At 36.2% G+C, this 16,658-nt stretch overlaps 1 protein-coding gene across 1 annotated transcript in view; it reads right to left on the bottom strand.

Moving 5' to 3' along the window:
• Positions 1-16,658, bottom strand: part of TNKS (tankyrase) — a 161,726-nt gene that overhangs the window by 52,349 nt on the left and 92,719 nt on the right. Inside the window, exons 6-10 of the mRNA XM_027530098.1 lie at positions 7,577-7,671; positions 6,058-6,124; positions 5,574-5,760; positions 1,608-1,729; positions 77-168 (exon numbers count right to left, since the gene is read on the bottom strand). Of these exons, the coding sequence (XP_027385899.1) occupies positions 77-168; positions 1,608-1,729; positions 5,574-5,760; positions 6,058-6,124; positions 7,577-7,671 (563 nt within the window). The remainder of the gene's footprint in view (positions 1-76; positions 169-1,607; positions 1,730-5,573; positions 5,761-6,057; positions 6,125-7,576; positions 7,672-16,658) is intronic.

Genomic DNA, 16,658 nt, shown 5'->3' with positions numbered 1-16,658 from the left:
AGGAAAAGGTCACCTCTTAACTTGTACCGCAGTATTGCTTTAACTACAGAGCAACGCCTTCTGCGACTGCACTTACTCTTTATTTTTCTCATTAACATTTGCTCCTTTTCGAAGTAACAATTCTGTCACTTGTTTGCGTTTGGGATGCAGCGAGGCCACAGCACAGTGCTGTAACGTAAAGAAAAACCAGTGAATAAAATAAACTGTGTAAAAGTAGATTTCTGAATTGAAAAGCACCTGCTGACTATTTAAAACACTGCTGTCTCAAAACATATATTTTCACATTACGGAGACGATCGAAATTCCTCCTAAATTCACTGCGAGTATGAAACACAAGCCTTTAAATCAAGGTGAAATTACGCTCTTAGTTGAGCATTTAGAGAGACTTCATTCCTTTCCCTTTAGCCAATAAGCAATTATCCAGTATATATTTACTTGAGGTATCAGAATACTGCCTCTCCGAAAGCTAAAAAAATTCATAACTGAATTACCTAGTCCTCCAGTAGGTTGTCAGCCACAAAAGTCAGTATTTCTCAAGCTCTTCCCCAGAGGTACTCCTAACACCATTGGAGAATAAGTCCATATGCCCAGGGATAGGTAAGAAGGTAAGAGACTTGAAGGAGCTTAGAGGGAGACGTATTCTCAGAAATTTTATGTTTTATCCTCTATTTATACAACCTTTGTGTTCAACTTCACTTCATATTTGTATTAAAATTTAAAAAGTAAAAAACTATGTACTAATGAATAAAATGAACACTCTGAAAAAGCAGGTCAGGTTTAGTCCATGGCTTTGAGTGTGTCCTGGTATATACTGTGTAGCCTGAATGTATCTAAACCCCTGCATGGGGGCCACACATACAGCTGGCCTATTTTGGTTTGGTAACTCTTACAATGTTGTTTTCAGCAGGTATTGCCTACAGTTTGACCCTTCTGTGCCAGATATAAGTTAAGAATGTTAACTGAAGCATATTTAGAGGTTTGTGATAGAGGCATCCCTTATGCTTAAATTCTGTATTAAAGTGTAATCCAACCAGTCCTATACCTGAAACTTAATGTGATCATTGACAAAGAAAACAGAATCATCTTTCTCCAAGTACATTAACAGAAAGAAGATGAATAGTTTAAAAAAAAACAATATTTACAGTCTGGAACAAAAAATTTCCTAGTCTTACTATATTTCATTAAGTAATATAATAATTCTTTGACTACAATTGCTCAAAAGGATGAGGCAAGTACCTTTGAAAATAATTTAATCTTCTGTAGAAAGCAAATTTTATCTAGCAACTAGCAACCACAAGAAAAGGGAGATTCTATGAGAAAAATCACATTTTGTATTTCATGAGCAAAAAGTAGGTTTGTTATAATATGGTTAGATAAAGGCAAATGTAAAAATAATTTTCAAATTAAGGTTGAGCAAATGGCTCTTCTCTCACCCATGAAAGCAATCATCTCCTGAACCAAATTTAAAAATCAATGCAACCAATATTAAAATGCAAATTCCTGGCACTTGAGATACTAAAGTTACCAAGGTTTCTGAAATGAAAATTGTATTTTGAGTTTACACTACTGTTACAGACCCAAGGAACGGATTAACAATAAGATCTTACCAGTGCAGTTTCATGAGACTGTGGCTGTTTGAAATTAATGATTTCCAGAGCAAGTGTTTTTTTAACTTTGGCTAGGTCTGCTTCTCTGGCTGCTTGTAGCAAAGAGTGACCTTTAAATTCATCTGTTAATGAAATAATGGTGACATATAAATCTTTAAAATCTATAAAAATCATTATCATGATTATAAAGTAGGAAACTTATTAATTTTACATATTCCTCTATTTTAGTGACAGCCACAACATGACAAAACAATGATACAAGTGCAGAGGAGGAGGGTGTAGGTTAATGAAAATGTCTGAAATAAGACTATTTTCTACTCAGCGTTCACATACAGATACACATATAAAGATACTCACTCCAGCAAAGTTTTAAATCAAGTTGACTTAAATGTACACCAAACAGAAACCAGTTAAGTAATTTGTGAACACTTCTACACTGGAATAGGCTTCCCTGGTGGCTGAGAGATTAAAGCATCTGCCTGCAATGTGGGAGACCTGGGTTCGATCCCTGGGTTGGGAAGATCCCCTGGAGAAAGAAATGGCAACCCACTCTAGTATTCTTGCCTGGAAAATCCCTTGGATGGAGGAGCCTGGTGGGCTACAGCCCACGGGGTCGCAAAGAGTCGGACACAACTGAGTGACTTCACTTTCACACACTGGAATACTTTCTAACTCGTAAACAAAACGATAGCTCTCTATATATTGGACATGAAAGTATATATTTTAAAATGAAAATTCAGGTAGCAAATGAGAAAGGGAAGGTTGACCCATTTTTTGGGTATGATTACTACTACCTTACCATCAGCACAACTAAATACAACTAATGATTTAAAAAATACATTTAGAGAAATATTCACCAAAGTATTAACAATGATTATATCTTAACACAGAGGAAGGGAGAACTGATTTATGGGGGAAGTGCCAGAGTCTGAAAAATTTTCAAAGAACAGTTAATGTTATATATTTATTATCTATATAAGCAAGTAAGACTTTTTAAAAGGCAGTTCTAAATTAACTACATGAATAAGAATCCACTACTCTCATTTATTAAAAGCAAACAGTCTTATTTTTTATTTTAAAAGACTGGAGTATATTTTGATAAGACTACTTGTTAACAAAAAGCTGAAAATTGTTCTGAAAAGATATAAATGATATGTGACATAATATGTTACATAATTCCAGTCCTGCTCACGTTCAGGCCTTTGCATCTGCCTGGCATTGAACTCTTTCTCTTTGCCTTTCTCTCTTTCCTTTGAGGGCCCCTTGTCACTTTCTTTTCTCCCTTATAAGACAGAGAGAGACAGAGACACACACACGCACACACACGTATTAACTACTACTCGTTGCTCAGGGCCTCAGTTCAGATACTCTGGATAAGCCTTTCCGATGTTCCCTGTTAGGATTCGTTCTTCTAAAAGCCTCTGCACTTGCCTTTAGCCTTCTGTCACAGGGCTTATCGCACTGTTTCATCTGTGACAGTAGTCCCATCACTGACCACAGTGTTTGGCATACAGTAGGTAGCCAATAAATAATTGTTGCATGAATGCTGATATGCATAAAATAAGTCATGGCAGGTTTGGGGGAAAACATTTTTGTTTAACTGTGTGTTTAGTGGTACTTGATCATTGCCAAATTCCTTGAAGTACATGACTTTGAAACTTCAGAAATCCTAATTACCTTGAAAACTTAACATTTATAGAATGCCTTAGAAGTTTCTCTTTATAAATGCCTTTTGAAACAAGAATGAAAGCTACTTTTAGGATTTTCAACTCCAGTATGTGCAGAACCCACACTATTGTGTTCATCTGGGTTCATGAAAACAACAAATAAAAAAGTCAACAAGAAAGAGTAGAAGAAATGTATGGAGAAAATGCTGTAATGATGGGTATGATCAAAATGTTGTTTTCTGTTTCCTGTATAATTTTCCTAAAATGAAGTCTGTGATTGCCTAGCATAAAGTACATATGAAATAAAGTCTGTTACTGTGATTGCCTAGCATAAAGCAGTGAGCATGAGGATGAGAACTGGTTAGAAAAGTTCCAACTTTGTTAAATGCTTTCCTTCATTAGTAGAATTTTATTTAAGAAGATACTGAGAAGGTTGCAAAATACTCTAATCAGGGAACTTTTTCCTTTACAAAACTATAGAAATCTTGGTTAAATTTTAATGTTTACACTGGAATCAGAGAGACCAATGAAAGACAATGTAAAAACCCATGACAATACTTGTATTTACAAAATGACTGGAAGGAAAAAAGTCAATTGGTGACAGGGGATAAAGCCAAGTCTGGGGTATAAAACTAAAAGAAAGAAATTAGAAAAAGATATTAAAAAATAAATACACTTTGAGTTAAGTTAAATTTAATTCAATAAACCTGCTGGACACATAGCATGCACAATGTACCGTGCTAGGTTGGGGTACAAGCCCAAACACGAACGCCATCCACACATTTTTATTAGGTAATAAGGCACTCTGCAGGTGCTAAGAAGATACAATAATAAAACCAAAGATCTTCCTAAGAATTTAAAACTAAAGTGAGGAGACAGAACATCACATAGAAAAATAAACTATATAATGGAAGATAACACATGACAAGAGTCATATGAGTGGGAGAGAGAAAATATGCACTCCACAAGGATTCATTGCCAAGACATCTGCCCAGTGATGACCTGGTTTGTGCGGGCCTGTAATCTAGTGGATGTCATCTGTTCCGGCACCAAAATAAGTTTGGATTTCCATTTAAACGAGATCAAAATCGCAAGGAATTCTTCCTGTTTTAACATAAATTTATATTCTGTTTAAACTTCATTGATGTTTTCATTTTGACTATGCCTTTTTCTTAAATGATCGTTCAAAGGTTTTCTCAGGTGTTTAAATCCAGTTATCTGATTCTTAGCATCCTAGATGTAAGACAGTATCAACTATGGGACAAATTTAAAATTAGGTATGTGACACCTACTTTAATTTAAACCTGAAATGCCTACAGGTAGAATTAAATATATCTTGGTATTTGATATGACAACTAAATTTAATACAGTATTCTGAATGGGATCCTGGAGCAGAAAAAGGACTTCCCTGTGAAGGACAGGGAAGCCTGCTGTGCTGCAGTCCATGGGGTCGCAAAGAGTCAGATATGACTGAGTGACTGAACAGCAACAGCAATTCTGAAAGGGATCCTGGAGCAGAAAAAGAACTTTAGGTAAAAACTAAGGAAATCTGAATAGAGTTACAGCCTTTAGTTAATAATGTATTGGTACTGGTTCATTATTATGACAAATGTACCATATTATTATGTTTATGGGGGGAAACTGGGTATGAGACATATGAGAACTTTCTGTATTAACTGGTAAGTTTTCTAAATCTAAAACTATTCTAAAACAAAAGTTTATAAAAAACATGCATATGTAAATATAAGATGTATCAGTATCTGAGAAAATTACTTCAACCAAGTCGTAAAAATTATCTTATTTAAATTTGGACTAGTGACTGTGCTTGGGCTGTAGCACAAATAAAAACATGACTGTGCAACTTGGAGGGTCTGGGCAACAGTGAGCATTCCATGATGTTATATAGCATCTTTATTACCAACAGTGTAAGAATATAAGCCCTGTGAGCTTAGAGATTTTTTTTTTCTGGTTTGTATACATCTACGTTTCCAGTTTCTGACATATAGTAAATGTTCAATAAATGGTTACTGATGAACTTATCCTCTCTAGTCTTAAAAAAAAAAAAAAGAGCCTGAACACATAAATTAGAATTAAGCTTGAATAAACACAAAATAATATAGTGTACATATATAAGATTCCTGCAGAATTCATAAAGAATCAGAAAAGAGAATAACTAGTTAGTCTACATACAAGAAGACAAGGCCATTATCTAAGTCGGACAAAACATCAGCCCTAATACCAAAAAGAAGATATTCTAATTTACAACAAGCAGTGTTGATTTTAGGATATAAATACATACAAGTCAATCTCTCCCGGAGCTCAGGGGTTGGAGCCATGTCCACTGCACTTTTGCCGTGGCAGTTGACTAGAGTGGGATCAGCACCATGGCTAAGTAACAGAGAGCAGACCTCTACGCGATTCTTGGAAGCGGCCTCATGAAGCGGGGTAAACTGCCACAGATCCATAGCATTAACACAAGCTCCGTGCTGAATTGAGAAAAGAAAAGTTAATGGTCAGCAATCATTTCAGTGAATCAAATACAACATTCATTTCACTGTAAATTTCAGTTATAACTCTGAAATGTCAACAACTGTTTTAATTTCAGCATTTAAAATACAGTTTAAAATAAGCTGAATACTTTAAACATTTCAAGGCAACAGTGAATATTAAAAAAAAAAACCACAACAATTTTGTTCTCTTAAAAAGCTTGGTAAAAAATCCCCATGAGTAAACTCATAACAAATTAAAGGCAAACAATATTCAATATCTTTAATTCTTCTTACCTTTAGTAGCAGTTCTGTGACTTCATAATGTCCATATGAACACGCATTATGAAGAGGCACAAGTCCGCTAAATGGAAAAAAGCAAACTAAGACACTGTAATGTCCAACAACTTAGTCATTCATCCAAGAAATGCTAAGAAACAAAAATCTAACAAATTCCAATACAATTATATTCAAAATATTTTAAAGTAATAAGAGAATACAAAGCATAACTAATGTCCAACCTTTCGTTACTTATGTTATTTTATGTCAATCATTAAGGAACCAAGTAGAAAAGCTTTTAAGTAAAGGTAGAATGCATGTACTAATTACAAACTGCCTGCTTTATATGTTAAGTATTTACAGAAAATAAATGTTAACTGATGGTGAACTGAAATATTCCTACCATATTATTTTACTTTCATGGTGATTTCCAACACAAGAATTCAATATCTAAATTATTATAGCTTGCATACCCAAATGTCACTCTGCACAAATCAAGGACCCTCTTGTTGGGGGTGTACTTCTCTTGAGGACTCACCTATGGTTCACCCATTTGCTTTCAGACATGAACAAGGATTGCAGAGGTGTACAAGAGCATCAGGCATGTGTGCCCTATACTATGGGAACACCACGTACATATGGCACAGAGAACGGGGCAGGCAAAGGAGAAACAGAGCACCGAAAACAGCAGATTTGAAATGGTAGACTCCCCTTCTGAGAACTGTCTCAAGTACTGAGCTCTTTCTTCTTGTCTCTGTTTCCTCATGTGGAGAGGGGCAAAGTGAAAGACAGCCTTCTCTGGAGCTTCTTTCCTTTACGCTACCCATCACGACTGTAATAGGAATCTACATCACAGGGGCAGTCAGGTAATTATCTTTTAGATATTAAAGTGGCATAAGGAGAAGTGTTAGCCCTATGTATAGGCTAACAGATCCAATTTCCACGTCCCTGGAGATTAGCTAGGAGACTGGTACAAAGTTTTCCAAAATTCACCTGTTTATAAAATAAATGACATACTGCTTTTTTTGGTTCCCAGACACCTCTCTTTCACATCAATCTTCATAAGTATCTTTAAGGTTTTCTCAGTTTAGATGGTCGATTTCATCAGGAAAAACATTAAAATACTGTATACTTAAGATTTTAGCTTATTAATAAAAGATGATCCTTTCATATCTGATAAATAGAATAGTCATATTACTGGGTTATCAGAATTTTTGATTCATCTATCTTTCTGAAGTACAACTTAAGAGTTGAAAAATAGTAATTGCAATTGAGAGAAATTTTGACTGCAAATAATAGAATACAGTAAAATTAAACTAATTTACAAAATTGTTATGAGACAAATCCTTAATTAGTAGGAATATGAAAATAAGTCAAATCACTGTGAACGTTCTCAAAATGCTGTACAAGCCATAAAACAATGGGATGTAAGACTCTGCCCAGTGCTCAAAAACTTTGGTGTATCAGATGTTGAACACCAAGTGTAATAAATGACCCATGAGTGACACCATTCAAGAAAATAAGCAGATACACGTACCCTTTGTCTTTTGCATGCACATCAGCACCATGCTGGAGAAGAAGCTGAACGATCCGAACTCGGTTGTAGCCTGCTGCTAGATGTAAAGGAGTTGACTAGAAAAGAAAAAGAAACAAAGGTAAAATATCAGGTAAAATAAAGGTAAATAATTCTTATTTTGGCATTTAATCTGTATTTCTTTAAAGGCAGTGAGTGTTAACACATACAGAAAATACTGAGGTGAAGTGCACAAATTAATCTTTCTTAATTGGATAAGAGACAATTCACTCATCTCAGAAGTAAATTCTAATTTCAGTTGTTGTTGCTGTTTATAGTCACTAAGTCATGTCTGATTTTTTCTGCAACCCCGACTGTAGCCCGCCGGGTTCCTCTGTCCATGGGATTTCCCAGGCAAGAATACTGGAGCGTGTTGCCATTTTCTTCTCCGGGGGATCTTTCAGACTCAAGGACTGAATCTGCATCTCCTGCATTGGCAGGAGGACTCTCTACCTCTGAGCCACCAGGGAAGCCCTGTAACTTCATGTCATTCACCTATTTCTCCTAGTGGTTTTTTTCAAGGCCTTCAGTTATCATGCCCTACTCTATCTACTCTACATTATTTCTTAGTTTCTTTACATCAAGGACCATTCCAACTGTTCTGGGATGTCAGAGTTCATATTCCCCATAACTGGAAATACTCTTCTTTATCCTACTTATGCCCTGTCCACCATTCAAATTCTAACTTTTAAATCCCAATTCTATTATAAAGAGCTAGCTTTCAGAATTCCTCCGTAATAGGAAAAGCTGAAAAACATCTCTAAAGAATATCTGAAGAAATTCTAGTGGAAAAAAAAAAAACAACAACAAGATAACGGACTGTATTCATCCCACCAGACTGCTGCTAGCAATGGGTCAAAACTAACTTCCTACCTTAGTAGGATATGCAATGAAATATGCCAAGATGGTATTTAATTTATATGCAGTATAAATACAAGAGGAAAATAAAGTTTCTCTTCAACAAATTTGTCACATTTTAATTTGACCTGTTATCAAAAGGTTCTCTGCTCACATATAATATGAAAATGAAAAATAATCAAACTTCTTACCTTTAAAAAAAATCAGAAATAACATTATTTTAATTAAAAGTTTCTCCACAATCATAGCAATTTCCCTACCTCTACTCATTCACTTCAAGTTTAAATACTGCAATGGCTTCTCATACGCAGTGGGATTTTAAAAGATTTTCATTTTATTTTCTTCACATATTTTGTCAAGATACAAAAGAATTACTAACTACTGTATTACCTATTACTGCTTTCAAGGCACCCCATACATTTTATTTATTCTGACAGTCTCTAACTTTAGGAATTATTCTTGAGCAAAACATAGCTAATAACGAGGTCGGGTAGATAGAAGAAGGTCCTGAATAGGAAGTCAGGAAACCTGATCACAGTCCTGGGTCTTACAGAACTGTAAACGTCATGTTAACTACCAGCTTAGCTTTCTCACCTGCAAAATGGAGATAAAACCACTCCTCTTGGCTATTTCAAAACAGTGTGCAAAGTTTTCTCCCATATTTAAACACCTTTAAAATGTAAAATGCCATATGAAAATAGATGATTAAAATTTCTGAATTATCAAACAACAAGCCTGTCCAAGTTTCTGCCTTCAGACACATGTCAAATGTTATTGCAAATACCTCCAAGGACTATCAAGTTATTTTCAGGACTTATTTTCCCATTCCTTTAACATTTTAAAGATGTCGTTTCACTATCTTCTGGCTTATACTCTTTGAGACTAGAAATCCGCCTACATTGTATCTTTATTCCTGTGTACATGTGGTTTTTCCTCTGGACACATTCATAATTTCTCTTTATCATTAAGAGACATTAAGCAATTTGATTCGTGATGTACCCTGGTACAGCCTTTTTCTTCTTTTTTTGGTATATGTGAGTGCCTGGGGCTGGCTGAGTTTCTTGGATCTATTATGTAGAGTATTCACCAAATCTGAAAAACTTTCAGCTATTATTTCTTCAAATATTTTTCTGCCTTCTCTCTCACCATTCTCTCCTTATACAGATGTTAGACTGCTTTTGAAGCTTGCTTTTAAGAAGAAAAGAAGGGAGGGAGGGATAGAGGGGAGATGGGAAGGGAACCCAAAGGGAAAGAATGCGAAGTTCGGGTTTATTGAGTTTGAAGTGCCCATATGATACCCTGGCGGTAATGGGGCTGAGAATGGAGTTTTGGAAAGATCACTCTAGTTACTCAATAGACTGGACTGGGAGGGCAAATCTGATGGCAGCAAGACCTGAATAGAAGCCTGCAGGACTAATCTAGGAGAGAGAGAATGACAGTGTCAGTTAGCAAAATGACAGCAGCATCTAGGCAGAGACAGATGAGCTACAGGAGCAGATGAATTCGTAGGCAGTGAGTGCTGAACACGCTGGATGAAACTTTCCCAGCAGTCATTCTACTGTGGATGCTAATTACGCAAACTAAATAGTATCATTGGAAGGCGCATAAAAGTCTGTGAAATGCATGCAGTAAATCTGAGGAAATGGTATAAAGCAAAAAGAAAAAGTACAAATTGAGAACAAAGGGTGATTTGAACAAGCTTCTACTACTGAGCCCAGGGGTTTTTCCTCTAGAAAAAAATTTACAACTAAACATTATATACTAAATGCTATCTTCCGATGCAAAGCAATTAAAATCACATGGTGCAGGACTAAATTTAGTGAATGGTTACCACATAGTGTCAACTTTATACCTCAACTACCAAATGGCAAAACAACGGTAAGAGTAATTTTCTAAATGCTAGGATAATTAACAGAGTATAATTTTGGTTTTGGGAGAAAAAAAAAGCAGACCCATGTACTCACACATGGCGCTTGATAATTTTGTGGTGGCTGTAAATCAGTAAACACAAGAATCAAACATTTAAGGCATCGCTGTGGACAGGACAGCACAGCAATCTGTCAGTTTGCGTATCTCAGATTTACTTTTAAAACAGACTTTTTTGTTGTGAATACTTTAAAAGTCAAACATGTAGAGTGATAAAATATGAAACAACTGCAAACATAATAGCTCTATCAAAAAACCTATCTTAATACTATTCTGCTGTAAGAGATTTGCTATTACTACTATTTTTATATTGTAAAATGTTTATTCAAAAAAGAATCCTTACTTAAATCCCATAATTCAAAGTTTTCTTCTTGGAATCAGGCCATAAGAGAAAAAAGAAACATATATGTATATTTATCTTTGCTTCTTATGATACAGATTTGAAGCACACAATAATGCATTACCTTATCCTAAACTTTATACATGCATAGCTAAAACAGGAACAACAACCATTCTGTTATAAAATTTTGGATGATAATTACGGCTGACTTGCATTGTTGTACGGCAGAAAACAAAACAACACTGTAAAAATGTAAAACATTTTAAATGAAAAGTATATAAAAAACTGTGGACACAACTTTGTAACAGAAGTGCAGGCAGCACAGTAAGAAGAAATGATGAGCAGAGACTTTTAAGTTTGGGGTTTGCATGTCTCTTTTACAAAATTTACAAGCTATGTGGCTTTAGACTAGTTTCTTAATGTCTGAGTTGGCTTCTAATATCTATAAAATGAGAATTATAATTCCTACCATGTAAGACTATCTTATGGATTAAAGTTAACTATATAAATAAGCGCCTAATACAGTATCACACAGAAAAAGCTCAACAAATGGTGGTTATTACTTATTATCACCTTATTGAGTATCTTGCACACTTAGAAGTTATTTCCTAATCGTCATTTCTCAGCCGTCATCTTACTTCACCTATTTGCATCATCTGACACAGGTGATCATTTATTCCTTATTGAAATGTTTTTCTCCTTGGTATCCAGGACACCTAGGTACCCACACTTCTTTTCTAGTTGCAGAATTTCCTATGGCTGTTAATGGCAACAAAAAGTATTCACTTAAAAGACTGCTAAAGACTGGTTCTAAAACTGTGTGCCACTATCTTATACTTTAACACTTGTCACAAAATAACACAGTTAAACATTGATATTTATGTGTCTGTCTCCTCTAATCCACTGTGAGCTTGTTGAGAATGAGGAGTGTATTTTAATTTTATGTTTGAAGGCTTAACACAGTGCTTCATGCTAGTAATGAAATGAAAGTTATAGTTTGCTTTTGATTTACATTAGTGAAAGAGAAGAGGGGATACATATAATCCAGCTTGGTGAATATGACTTTGAATTTGTGTAAAAGATTTATACCACGTTTCAACATAGGCCTGTGTGATGTATGAAGCATTCCCTAAGAAAGAACAAAACCACAACTGTGAAGCCATGATGTAAGTCAACAGAGAGTTGCCTAACTTCATGATGTATAGTGTATTTCGGTTTTCATTAAGATTTTCATTTTGACCTAGATGAAATCCTCTGGGATTTTTCAGGCTAGGGTAATCAATTCATCTTGGTTTGCTCAGGCCATTCCTAGTCTCAGGAAACCCATTCACCCCAGGCAAACTGGGATGGTTGATAATCCAACTCTAGGCAGACTTCAAACTGAATGACTCTTGGATTCTGGACCTGTCTCAAGTCAGAAAATAGCGTGTGTGTCTGAGTGTGTGCGCCAAGGGCACACATGCATTTGTGATGAGGTAAGACTTACTGCTGCTGCTGCTAAGTCACTTCAGTCGTGTCTGACTCTGTGTGACCCCATAGATGGCAGCCCATTAGGCTCCTCCATCCCTGGGATTCTCCAGGCAAGAATACTGGAGTGGGTTGCCATTCTTTATCCAACAAACTCCTTTCCTAAAGATAGGCACTACTTACAGTTGTATCATCTGAGATATTTTTCTATGTTATATGAAGGCATGTTTGTTTTCGTCTGAGTTCTTTGTGCTGTTGCTTTTGTCACACAAGGCTTCCCTGGTGGGAAATGCTCAGATGGGAACGAATCTGCCTGCAATGCAGGAGACCTGGGTTTGATCCCTGAATTGGAAATATCCTCCAGGGAAGGGTATGGCAACCCACTCTAGTACTCTTGCCTGGAGAATTCCATGGACAGAGGAGCCTGGCAGGATAAGTCCACAGGGTCACAAAGTTGTACACAACTGAGGGACTAACACTTTCACTTGTCACACACAGATTACACAATATTCTTCTGAATTGGCTTTTTTTTTTTTTTTCTCTTAAAAATACTAGCACATATAGGTCCATCTTATTCTTTGTATAGTATTTCCACTGTGTAAAGTGAAAGTGAAGTCGCTCAGTCGTGTCGGACTCTTTGCGACCCCATGGACTGTAGCCTACCAGGCCCCTCTGTCCATGGGATTTTCCATGCAATAGTACTGGAGTGGATTGCCATTTCCTTCTCCAGGGGATCTTCCTGACCCAGGGATCGAACCCGGGTCTCCCACATTGTAGACCGACGCTTTACCATCTGAGCCACCAGGGAAGTCCTGTGCTATAATTATTTAATAACTATCACCTTGTCAGTTCAGTTCAGTTGCTCAGTCGTGTCCGACTCTTTGCGACCCCATGAATCGCAGCACACCAGGCCTCCCTGTCCATCACCAACTCCCAGAGTTCACTCAAACTCATGTCCGTCGAGTCAGTGATGCCATCCAGCCATCTCATCCTCTGTCGTCCCCTTCTCCTCCTGCCCCCAATCCCTCCCAGCATCAGAGTCTTTTCCAATGAGTCAACTCTTCGCATGAGGTGGCCAAAGTATTGGAGTTTCAGCTTTAGCATCAGGACTGATCTCCTTTAGAATGGACTGGTTGGATCTTATAAACAGAAGGAAATAGCAACCCACCCCAGTACTCCTGCCTGGAGAATCCCATGGATAGAGGAGCCTGGCAGGTTACAGTCCATGGGGTCGCAAAGAATAGGACATGACTGAGTGACTAACACCTTATACATGGACATTTATAAATGCTCCATCTCTGCTCTGGCTATCTTAACAAAACGTATCTCATTCAAACTTACCATTGGTTAAGACAGATCGGTGTGCCCCTTCTACAAACAAAATACTGTATCAGCCATTAATATAAAACTCTCAGGAAGATATAATAAATGCATAATCAGAGCTTATTAAATTTCCTTTAGGCATAGAGTGTGAGGTATAGCTAAGAAGTTCTTTGAGACAGTGAAACTTAAATCAGCATCAAACCAAATTAAAAGCCAGAGAATCAATACGGGCATGAGTCCATGGAAATAACTATATCTCATCACTGACACCTGTCTTTAGAATAGATATTTTACATAGTATCATAACAAGTTTCCTTGTAGCTTCTCAACTCTTGAGCTATTATAAAAATAGTTTAAAAGAGAAAAACTATCTGCAGAATGAAAACTGATGAACCAAAGTAGAAATAAGACTTTAAAAAGATACCTTAATTCACTTCTTTCCCCAGTATCTCCTTTAACTTTTCTTTTTTCTACAGACCACACATTATTAGATCTTCTAATAATAATGTTTTCTTTCCCATTATGAGTCTTTTTCTCTGGTGCTGGGACACTTGGTCAGCAGTTCTCTAAAGCAAAGCGCCTAGAGCTCATGCACCTAATAATAGCTACAGTCCCATCACAGTGGACTACATCAAGACTGTTACTTTTCATTAGTAAGACATACTATTCCTACAACCTAGGAGCATTTAACATATTAATGTTTGTAAGTCTCAATCTCTGAAATAAGAGAGTAATAATAGTACTGGCTTCTTTACTGTGTTATTTTCTGGTGAAAATGAAATAGAAGATATAAAAACACTTTGAAATACAAAGTATTTTGTTAAAATAATAGCTAAAATCTACTGGGTACTTTCTATGTACTAAAGTGCCTTATATGTATTAATTTGCTTACTTTACATAACCACTACCAGGTCTAGAGACTATCATTATCTCCACACAACAGATAAGGAAACTAAGAAACATGGGGATTAATATGGCAAGCTAATAGCAGAGTCAGATCAAATGCAGGGAAGTCTGACTTCAGAACTCTCACTCTGCCTTCCTTCCTTTCCTTTGGCTGGGTTCTGACCCTCAGATTCGGGAGAGGATGTTCAGAAATGAATGAGTATGGCTGAGAGAGAGGGGAAACTGCTGTTGGTGGGCAGGGATCACTTTGGTAGTTCTGACTCAACTCAGCATTCAAATCAGACCCTATCAATATTGAGAGTGTGCCATACTATTGGATGAGTGCCCCAGAAATGTAGGACTTCTTTTTTTAAAAAAATTGAAGTACTGTTGTGTTATTTTCAGGCATATGGCAAAGTGATTCATATATATATATATATATATACACTTTACCATTATAGGTTATTATAAGATATTGAATACAGTTCCCTGTGATACACAGTAGGTTCTCGCTGTTCATCTACTTTATACATAGTAGTGTGTATCTATTAATCCCAAATTCCTAATTTATATCTCCTCTTCCTTTTCCCCTTTGGTAACCAAGAGTTTGTTTTCTATATCTGTTAGACTGTTTTATAAATAAGTTCATTTTAGATATCATATGATATTTGTCTTTGTCTTCCTTTGCTTAGGAAGTAAAAGATAATCTCTAGGTCCATGTGTGTTGCTGCAAATGGCATTATTTCATTCTTTTTTATGGCTGAGTAATATTCCATTGTATATGTACATCATGTCTTCTTTATCCATTCACCTGTTGATAGACACTTAGGTTGCTTTCATGTTCTGGCTATTGTAAACAGTGCTGCTGTGAACACTGGAGTGTATATATCTTTTTGACTTAAGAGTTTTCATCTTTTTCTGGATACATGCCCAGGAGAAAGATTACTGGATCACTTGGTAACTTTATTTTTTTTAGAAACCTCCATACTGTTCTCCATAGTGGCTGCACCTATTTACACTGCCACCAACAGTGTAGGAGGGCTTCCTAGAAATGTAGGACTTCTTAACAAAAGAAGTGATTCAGAATAAGCATCAGAGGACATGGAAGAATAACAGAATACTGAAATTAAAGAAGATAATTTATCTGCTTCTTTCCTAGTGCTGGATTTTTCTACGTATCTCTAATGGATGGTCATTTGGTCTCTTCCTGAACTAAATCCCTCCAGTTGATTCCAGTGCTTCTTCTGACTGGGTCAATATCTCTCCTTAAAGTGTGAAATTGTAAGTTTGGTGCTAAATCCAGAGATGATCTGTTGAGCCAGATCAAGTAGAGTGAGATGACAACCTATCAGAGTTATTGGAGGGAAGCTTCCAACACTGTACTGGGAGGCTGGACTAGCTGCCATTTAAGTCCTCTTCCAAATAAAGTTCAACGAGGTAGAATAATGATTGATATTTTACAGCCTCAAAGAGAATGCCTTTCCAAAGTAACATATGTAGTTATCTTTAGGAAGGAACCTAAGGCATTTGAAAATTTGTAGAATTTATGAAATAACTAATAACATAAAACTTCTATACTTCAATTGCCTTAATAGTAAAAGTTTATTTTTTAAAGTAAGACTATAAAGGACTATCAGACAGGGGAAAGGAAATGAACAGACAAGAAAGAGCAGGTAATCCTTGGGGTAATCTTTGTGAGGGCAAAGCTCTGAATGCCAACTTAATTAAATTTTAACTTAACATTATCATTGTGGAAACTCCAAGGGGATTCTTCAACAGCCAGAAATTTGTGTTTCTCTTTACCAGCCGCAGAACCAGCAGAAGAATTGAAATGTATGCATGAAAATGAGTTCCTAGCATCCTCTCACAGGGTTTGTATGGGAAAGAAAAAAGAATGTTTAGCAGTTTCAGGGGGTACAATGTTAATTTTGCATTGTTTAATGAGAAACAGCTGGCAGACTTTATGGAAATCAGGTTGCGTGGTCTGACAGTAGCCTAATGTTTTATACTTTTCAAAAGAAAAGTTTTTGGACTATTCAAATCTCACCTGAACTCCTTTTTATAATTAATATTTACAATCTAAGGTTTTCAAATCTAAACATCAAAAATTCTAACTAAAGTTCAACAGACAGATGCCTTATTCTGTAAGTACAAGGAAACGAGTCCACCGAGTTTCATTTAAAGATTATTTATGGGGAAATCATTTCACCTTAGATCCTTGGGGAGTCATTTAAAATATAAACTGTG

This window comes from Bos indicus x Bos taurus, chromosome 27 (assembly GCF_003369695.1).
Source record: "Bos indicus x Bos taurus breed Angus x Brahman F1 hybrid chromosome 27, Bos_hybrid_MaternalHap_v2.0, whole genome shotgun sequence".
Classification (NCBI taxonomy): Eukaryota; Metazoa; Chordata; class Mammalia; order Artiodactyla; family Bovidae; genus Bos; species Bos indicus x Bos taurus.
The sequence above is the reverse complement of the archived record's forward strand: the minus strand, read 5'-3'. Positions and strand labels throughout refer to the sequence as shown.